Source organism: Branchiostoma floridae, chromosome 14 (genome assembly GCF_000003815.2).
Source record: "Branchiostoma floridae strain S238N-H82 chromosome 14, Bfl_VNyyK, whole genome shotgun sequence".
NCBI lineage: Eukaryota > Metazoa > Chordata > Leptocardii > Amphioxiformes > Branchiostomatidae > Branchiostoma > Branchiostoma floridae.
In genome coordinates, this window is record NC_049992.1 from 6,281,396 (window position 1) to 6,291,407 (window position 10,012).

Here is a 10,012-nt window from a genome sequence, read left to right on the forward strand (position 1 = left end):
ATTTATAAGTACACCACAACATAAAAGAGAATATATACAAATGCTATTTCTTTTTTGAAAGTCCAAGAACCGTTTCTAGAACTTTTTAAAAGTCGTAGTACCCGTTCTGTGCGGCATACCGGTACGCGGCACAGATCATAACACTTCGGGACTGAACTTAATCGGACGTTAGTTGTTTTGTTTTTTCTTGCGACAGTTAACCATTAACTTTAATTTTCGCGATTTTACAATTAAATTTAATTTTCGCGGTTTTACAATTAAATTTAATGTTCGCGGTTTTGCAATTAAATTTAATTTTCGCGGTTTTCGCGCCCCAAGGTGGACGGCCTCCCAGCTGAGGTCTGGCGGAAACACTGCGTGCAAGCAATACTTTGTGTGCCATCGGGCTGCCGATTCGCCCCCGTACGTAATCTCCAAGCAGATTCCTCCGGTGGCATTAAAACAGTAACATAAGCTGGGGAGGAATTAGCCGGCAAGGGAGGATTATTAGCCACCGCTGTGGCCAATAACTCCTCTGCCGGCTACACTCTTTCCCATTTGCCACAGTAAGATCTGCTTGGAGATTACCCGTACGAACCAGTATAGGCGACCTGAACGTTTTCAGAAATACGTGGCGGTCGTGGCCTCCCAAAAAACGTACGGAAAAAATGCACGTACGCCGGGTTGTGCCCTTAGCTTTAGATCCTCTGGCAAGTATAAAATTCTGAATGATCAGGGGTGTTATTCAGTGACATGTGGCCACATATTTTGAGAACTGTTGCGAAAATCAATGCGCGCGCGGATGTCATCCATGAAATTAAGTCAGTTTGCCCTTAATTGGTACAGGGCACAATTCTGTTTTTAGTTTTTTTTTTAAATATTTATATGTATTGATAGTTGAGGTTGTCTTCTTATACTGGGCTTACTGTCGTATTATTATAAAAGGAAGTTAAACTGCAAGTTGGTGACCGTGGGCTAATTGCAAGTGCATGGCATGCATATCACAATGGGCAGTGATTATTCTATAAATAGACCAACCGAATAGTAATGTTGTTATATCTAGACAGGTTGAGTTTGAATTCTTTTTTTTTTTGCAAGCAGAGTAAGACGAAAGGTTCCACGCTTTATTTTATACAGTTGTTGTTTATAAGGTCCATAGTTGTCTGGTATTAGTTATAGGGCCATTAGGCGAGCGAGGGAAGGTTGCAATGTTATAACGATTATTCTAATAGTATTTTTCAAGTTCATGCTAGGAGTTTAATTACATAGAAAAACACCAAAATATGATAATATGTAGTCTTTTAATCTATCTTATGTATCAGATCTAATATCATTTGTTTTTTATTACAAAGTGCGTTCTGCTTATACATGGAACAATTTTGAATGCTCTCGACAAATAAAGTCCGTTTCCACCTTTTCTGAGTGGCCTTGTATGCTGTTGCTGTTATTATTGATGACTCTCTATTGACAAACGTTATTTTAGAGCACCATTCTTTAGAATGATGACGCCATATAATAGACTTACATTGTGACAGTACTAGTGACAGAAAGTAGCGTAAATGTGGTAAAACTTATCATTTATCAGACATTTACTGGTTACCTTGTCATTGGAAGAGGCTTCTAATTCTGATGAGGTTTCTGCATAGGCCACAACAGAGCCTAACCTGCAGTACCGCTCCTAGTCGCTACGAAAAGATCTCACAAAACCACAATTAAGTTTTGCGATTGAAGTTTATGACTTATCATGCCATTTTCGGTATGTTGACCATTCTCATGAGCTTTTTAGATCTATCGAAGAAAGGAATGCACGCTCTGATGTAATCCATAAAATTAACTTGCCCTGGGTATAATTGCCCGTTGAACTATGACAGCGGTAACCTGTTAGGTCATGTAAAAGACTGTTTGGTTGTCGTTGGGCCCGGAGGGTGTAGAGTGAGTATCACAACAACAATCTCTTGTCATGCTGTGTCATGTTTAGTGACCTTTTAAATCGGAGACGCGTCGAACGAGAAAGGCGTACCCAACCTTCTGGCTCACCGCAGCAGTATTGTCGACCAGACGCTGTACAGTGGATTTCTGGCGTGGGGTACCGACGATCGTTGCTGTAAAGGTAATCTACCATTGCTTTATTTCACTTGTGAGAAAACCAGTCCTTTCTACCTCATGTTGTTTTAATGACATGGGTTTAATTACAGTCAGCAAGCTAAGCTGATATGTTGAGATATTGTGATTTATGTTCAAAATCTTCGTACGGTGTTTTTGTGGTAGGGTTTCCAGACATGTACAGACCCAATAGTTGACAAAGATCTACTATAATCTATTCCCGTCACAATCCGAATTTTGTAACATACTTTCGCGAGTGTTGGTGTTCCAGACAAAAAGCCTCAAAATTTGCTGACCTAAACCTATCGCACGACGAATGTGGCAGTACTCTAAATAGACAAACACGTTTTTTTTATGTCACCTGTTCTTTGACAATGAGAGAGTTGACCTATCCACGGTTTGGCTTGTTATTCCAAGTTATGAACCGTATTTTGGGTCAAATGTGTGATACTTTTGTGTCCGGAAACTCTTTCGACTTTATAAATGATGATAACAAAAGGTTTTTGTTTCTAAGTGTCTTAAATCGTTTCAGACACGTACACATATACAGCGAACAATACAGTGCGACCTCTACATCTTGCGGTGTCAATTGGGGAGGGGTCTTTAACGGATAAAACGTGTTCAACGACCATATTGTTCGGAAGGCAAAGTTGTACTTGTTGTTGTCATATTTTTGTTGTCGTTGCTATTGTTTGAACCTACTGTGTCGTCTTCGATTTGCTGAAAATTCACCCATTTTTCTATTGCTCTTTGATGTTTTATTACGTCTTCTGTCTATGTCAGTTACGTCATTAATTATGCATGCAAGTTCGCCATTATGTTGGGGCCATAATAAGGGTTGTAACTTGGAATGGCACATTTACAAACAGGTGTGCCTTGTTTGAACATTGTGAATACCCATTTTGAACCCCTTGTGTGATTTCGATGGCCACCATTCCACATTAGAGTAGGCAAGTCCAGAGATTGTTAGAAGAAGTAGTTAAGAGACGTAACGACAACTTTACTTATTCCGGCGGGACCATGAAACTGTCACATTAGAAAAAAAAAACATCGAGGTATTCTCAATAATGTCTAAAACACGAATATCTTGGGTATAACTAAAGCTACATTTAGTAGGTCTTTTTTATCTACTGGTATTCTTCTTTTCGTATGGAGGTCATGTTTCATACATTCAAGTTGACCTAAAATTAAGAAAAATCAACCTTATTCTTTGTTTTTGATTTATTTTGGTTCTTTGCTTTTGTTTGGGACGTTATTGGATAGAGAATTACATGTAGATCACATGTTTGTGGAGACCAGCTCACAAATATCCCACTAAACTTATTTGTTTATTCGGAAATCTGACAAGTACATTACGCAGACTCTCAGGCAGTGTTGTTGATATTACAGCTCGAGTCTACAAGCAGGGGCAGACAAATACATAAGAACGGCCCATTATAAGGCTACACATGACAGGCATTATCAAGAACTAACAACATATCTGACAACTTAATCAAAAAGAAGTCTATCATCTATTTACAATGTACAATTTAAAATGATAATTGCAATATATCACAAAAATAGTTTTTGCGCAAGTTCGGAGGTCAGAGGTCGACTGCACTTATCGAAAATAATAAAGGTCTGTCATGGTGTGAGTGGATCCAAACAGATCTGTCTGGATATACAGATTGTAGTTTTCATTACAAACCTGGCGTGTTAGGTGATGTAACGGTATGCAACACAACCAACGAAACAAACAAACAAACAGACAAACAAACAAACAAAACAAACAATTACTAACGGTTTTCTGCAATGTTTTGGCTCAGCGAGCGAGTTTTCTTTTTGTCTAAACGGGAACAGATTAAGATGGAAGAAACTAGATACGCCTTTCCTTATCGTAGAAGGGACAGGTTGAAATAAATGGTCCTCAAACATATTTGATGTTCAGTATTTGAAATATTCGTTGCCCAAATACTACATTGCTCCAGTTACTTGGGTTCAAACCACTTTCACCAGCATGGATCCCATGGCCACTGGATTGATCCATACTCATACTGGCTGTTCTCTAAATACGGGGCGTCCTTTTGAACATCTTATACCAGAGACGCCACTACTAAGTGGAGCTTGATACTCATTTTCACCAGAGTCAAGTCAGGGAATTTGTGTTAAGTGCCTTTCCCATGGCCACAGCGTGGGGTCTGACAAAGATTCAAGCCAAGAACCTCTGGATTCTCTGGCTGTTCTGACTACAAGGCCAACCAATGCCACAGGGATTTGGAACATCCCACCGAAAACTAGTCGTCCGTAGCTTAAAACGTTATCGTTATAAGTGCCTTCAGGGCAAATACCAGACTGGTGAGTTGAACAGCCCACACGTACAAGAGAGACAGGGTGCGACTTCATGGAGAAACTTTACTGTCTGGCAAGCTTTATAGCCTCCATGAAAATGGAGATATAGTTTTTGATGTGTATGTGTGTGTAACTCTCTCTCTCTCTTTGATTATAATGATATAGTGTCAAAGAAACAAAGGCCAAGGTCGGTCTTGGGCCCCCTGGTATGTGACGGTGGTACTGCAGCTTTTTTAAAAATCTTTTGTTCTGGTCTTGATACTTTAGTGGCATTTTGTTTTTAGAAATAATAGAAAGGAGGATTTGTGTTAGTTTGGACCCCCTAGTAGCTATTTCAATCAAAATTTATCACTTCCGGCTCGCGAATAAAAAAAGAGTCTGGCCAAAAAAAGTTGTCATTATGGGAAAAAAGTAGTCAGGAAGGTTAAACAATGGCATAACACCCACAGCATATGGTATGCCGAACATTAGATTTTTTCATGTTTTTTTCGCGTCTTCTTCTTTGCCCTTGGAATTGACGGTGGCATTATATGGCGTTAGTATACAATTTCCGGTACTTGTAACGCAATTCATCGCTGATTTTGCAGCTGCTTTGTACGATTTACGAGTATGACTTAAAACCTTTTTTTTATGTCTTTGAAAACGGCGAAAAAATTTATGCACGCGTGCATGTCATCCATATAATCAAATAAACATCCCCAGCCTTAATATCAATAAAAACAATCACAATCAAATAAACACTTGTTAACTATCTAGAAAGTACTTCGGCAAAGGTAGTGAAGTAGATTATCAGCTCAACTAAGTCTACATAAATTTCTTTTGCAGTACGTATTTACCTGAATCAATAGGTGACGTCACACAACATGGCGATTCTCCAGAACTGCTGCTGTTGCTGCACCGTCCGCTTGGGGTCGCTAATCACCGGTGTCCTATACGTGGTAAGTAACAATATAGCTGGTACAATACTTTAAAATTTATGTTTCCCTCTATACGAAGTACTTTCAGTAGATTGAGGGAAGGTGAATACAATAGCATTTGTGTTATGCTAATTATGGCCTATTTTGCATAATTAAAGCAGAAACTTCATATTTTTGTAGTAAACTGTAGGACTGAATATCGTTGACAAAAGTAGCTTGACAATACGCACGTTATGGATATAGCATGTAAATTCCTTACAATATTGATGACGGTAACATTTTATAAAAATGTAATCATGTATGCTTCTTTAGATCATACATATTGTGGACTTGGGGGTGAAGTCAAGCAGTGTTGCACTCGGATGGCAAGGTGAGGTGAATTTCAGAGCTTACGATATAATAGATACCACGTATAGATTCTTTTTCTTTTCTTTTACTTTATTTTGATTAATTAAAAAGGATCGGTGAGTAAATGATGTATTTGCTTGTATGAAAAAAATTCTTAGGAATAAATTCATTTTGATTTTTATTATTTGTGTTATTATCTATCTTTACACCTATTGTTATTATCTCGTACTTTTATGTCATCTTAGCATCTGTGCTATTTAGGAATTATAGCGGTCATTTGGCGTAACAAGCCAGATTGTGATAAGTAATAGGTTTTGAATACATGTAAACATGCCCATGTTAACATGTTATTGACCTTGCTACACTTTCTTCATAATTCAGTGGCTTCTCATTTTTTAAACCTTATACAGAAGTAACCAACTTGTGTCTGTACTGACACAATTTTTCATTCTCATTTTATGATATTTGATGTACATATAACATACGTAACAGACCTGAAATGAATCGGCGTTTTTTTCATAGTGTACGGAACCGATGTGGCCTCGGTCGTTGTTGACATCATCGCCATCATTCTGGGCCTGTTGCTGATCGTTGCCGTCTTGGGGGTAAGGAAACAATTTCAGTCCAGTGTCACTCAAGCAGAGAGTCTTCACTATCCGTGCGTATGTGTGCGTGTCTGTGTGAGTATAAGTGCGTGACAGATCGAGGGTTAAAGAAAGAGAGAGAGAGAGAGAGAGAGAGAGAGAGAGAGAGAGAGAGAGAGGAGAGAGAGAGGGAGAGAGATAGAGAGAGAGAGAGAGAGAGAGACAGAGAGAGAGAGACAGACAGAGACAGACAGAGAGACAGAGAGACAGAGACAGGGACAAAAACAACGTATGTGTGCGTGTCTGTGTGCGTGTATGTGCGTGAGAGAGAGTGAGAGAGAGAGAAGACAGAGACAGAGACAGAGAGGCAAAGAGAGACAGACAGACAGACAGACGGACAGACAGACAGACAGATAGACAGACAGACAGAGACAAAAACAGAAACAGAGTATTGTGTGCTTTTTTTGCGATTATTAGAATACACAATGCAGTATTGCCACGCACCAGTGTTTTTTTCTCAGTGGGATTCGAAATTTTGCAAAGCAAGAAGGGTAACCTGGTTTAGTCTGCCATCTCTGATCTCCCTTGTTGTTCCTTAATGTTCGCAGAGCATGATGGCCTTGCTGCGCGCCTGGGTCGCCCTCGCCATCCTCATCCTGATCACGGAGCTCATCATCATCATCTGTTTCACCGCGCTGACGCTGCAGGGGGTCTGGACCGCACTGGTACGTATACACCTTTCTCACGCGGCGGCCATGATAGATCAACCAATGATAGCCTGCCAGTTTGGAAAGCGACCAATAAGAGAATTGCTGCATGTCCGTCAAATATTTGCATTATTATGTTTTTAGTTTGCATCTCTTGAGGGACTATGCAATTAGTCTACACTACTGTAAATTATTTTTGTTTTGGTGCACAACATTAGGTACAATATTTACTATTTGATCTTATATTGTGAAAATATGTGTGCTTTTGGGGAAAACTAAATGGGAGCTGATTTTAGAAATACGTTTTGCCTGTTTGCCTCATTGACCTCTTGTTCGATCTGTCATGGCCGCCGCGTAAGAAGGTGATTGAGGACTAGATAAATTAGTGTACGGATGAACTAATAAGTAAGCTTGTGAATGAATGTATGGATGATATATGTAAATGAAAAAAAAGGTTATGTAGTTTGCTAAGTACTGAATTATGAATGAATGAGTGAGTGAATGAATGAATGAATGAAGAAAGAAACCGATGGTGAATGAATAAATAATTGAGTGAATGAGTGAGCGAGTGGGTTAGTAAATGAGTGAATAAATGATTAACTAGGCTAATGATCATTGGATGAATGAATCAATAAATGAATAATAGGATATAAAAAAGGAGGCAGAGGAAGGGTAGAAATTGTAAGTAAAAGTTGAGCACAGAAAGAGACACAGAAAACGAGAAAGAGCGTAATATATTTTGGAAAATATCGTAGATAACGTTAGATGTCAATGTCCTTTGCTGATCCAATGAAAAGTTTCATCTAGAAAAGTCGACATTTGCTCAGGAGCATATACAGCATATTTCATCCCATCTTCCTCAGAATGTAAACGTGGAATGTTCCATAACCTTTTGCAGAAATAGACCATCCAAAATCACACCACAAAATGATTTAAAGTTTGTTCTCACTTTTGTCCCCCCCCCCCCCGCCCATTTCAAGAATAGACTCTTCCGGAACACGTCTACTCAATGTAGACTTTTTCACGTGCACGCTACTTAATAATCCATCTCCAGTGTAAAAAAAACTACCCTTATACCGATTTCCAGGTCATTTGGCTTTCATGTAATGGCACAGGACCTCAAAATTTAAGGCCTATATCGAAACAACTAAAATAATTCTGGGGTATCTATTTTGTCCACTACACACCAATCCCAATGTCAAATTTCAGGTCATTTGGCCGCAAAATAAAAAAGAAACTTTTTGAAGATTTAACAGTTGGAGAAGAATAAACATACCTCCATACTGTAGTGTGTAGTAAAATATACCTAGTGGAGAGCGTGAGGTGCAGATTATGATTGACGTGGACGAGATGGGGATAGATCTTTTCGACATTCTCCTACATAATACTTGAATAGAACTTAAGATTTTTCTAAATAGTTAATGTTGACTGTTGTTTGATTTCAGGCTTCGCAATCGTTTTGGTTGAGCCCTGTTATCGGTGCCTGGATTATCTACTACTTTATCTTCTATATCACGGTAGGTCTCTTTTCATCTAATCACTCACTCATTCACTCACTCACTCTCTCACTCACTCATTCACTCACTCACTCATTCACTCATTCACTCACTCGCTCGCTCGCTCACTCACTCACTCACTCACTTACCAACCCACTCACTCACTCACTCACTCACTCACTCACTCACTCACTCACTCAGCCCAATATCGACCTTGACCTTTGTCATTGCAACACCTACGCACATACCAAATATCATTACAATCCTTCCAGAGGTTCTAGAGTTATGGTGACCACAAATATCTGGAAACACAAACAGACAGACGCACTGATACACCCAAAACTATACCTGGGTTGTAAGTTGCTTTATATGGATAAGCTGTTGGATCAGCAGGAGAGAATGTTGCTTTAGTGAGCTCGAGAGTTTGGTGACAAACGTTTTGCGTGATTCTTCATTTCAGGTCTACGGTGTCTTGGTTGTCTACTCTCACTACCAAAACCTTCGGGACGGCATTGAAGAAGAATAAGGTACAATCTCTTTTTCTGAGGGTTGAAAAAATTCTTACTGTATAACATAAAGCATTAAATAGTAGATGATCTATTTAAGATATTAATTCTGTTTGACCGCGATTCACTTTAGATGTTATTCAAATGATCAATGAAGCAATGTTTATTGTATCTAACTTATTATATCAGTTTCCTCATTTGTTGATATGTTCTACATTTAGGTGATGGGAGTTTGGACATAGAGTCATGGCAGCTTTCTTACCTACGTCCGGATTTTTGGAGATGAAAATTCTACTGCAGTTAAATTCTTCGTAGAACTTTTATTACATAATAGAGTAGAAGTTAACATGGCGCTCTCTCAGGCCAATGGTCCTTGTGCATCTGATTCCGTCAGCCAATCAGATGGTTCCCTAGCTTCTATTGTATTAGAGGGAGTTACCGGCCAATCACTTTGCTTTTTGCTCAAATGCGGCGATGTGATTGGCTAACTGGTTGCTATCGCCAATGTGGCGAAAATGGCGGATCGCAAACAGTCACGGTCGTTACTTGATACATGATAATAGCCTAAATTGCCAATGTTATTCGCCGATTGCTCCTTTAATTACAAACGAACAGAACAATAAGGGCCAATTAGGTTGATTGTAGCTGCATTGAGCATCTTGACAACTTATGATAGCATTTTTAGGAGACATTTATAAGCATTTATATAGATAGATAGCGTCATAGGTTAAACGATTATTACTACCAGCTAAGGTATAGCTGAGATTTTATTGTTTCACCTTTATAGAATAAACATCAAATTGGTTTGGTTTATCTTTTATCTATCCCAATGGAATTCTTCTTTCCTGTTCATTTCTATTGCTGCTTTTTGAATGTAGATTTGACATCACTGTTGTCAGAATCAAAGCCGTTCAGTACATGATGTCGAAGCAGACTTTTTTCGATTGTGCACCTAAAAAATGTAGCTCCAAATGCAGTGTGGTACTTGCCAAATCTGTTATGTACGTTTACTAGTTTTTGTAACAATTTAGTTAGAATAGTATT

The 10,012-nt window shown here is 38.9% G+C and overlaps 1 protein-coding gene across 1 annotated transcript in view; it reads left to right on the plus strand.

Annotated features, from left to right (window-relative positions):
- Positions 1–1,880: 1,880 nt before the first annotated feature.
- Positions 1,881–10,012, plus strand: part of LOC118431181 — a gene marked incomplete in the record, with an annotated part of 8,638 nt that continues 506 nt past the window's right edge. The window contains 8 exon segments of the mRNA XM_035842300.1: positions 1,881–2,089; positions 5,236–5,348; positions 5,640–5,697; positions 6,198–6,280; positions 6,868–6,984; positions 8,412–8,483; positions 8,923–8,989; positions 9,190–9,957. Coding sequence (XP_035698193.1) covers positions 5,274–5,348; positions 5,640–5,697; positions 6,198–6,280; positions 6,868–6,984; positions 8,412–8,483; positions 8,923–8,988 — 471 coding nt within the window.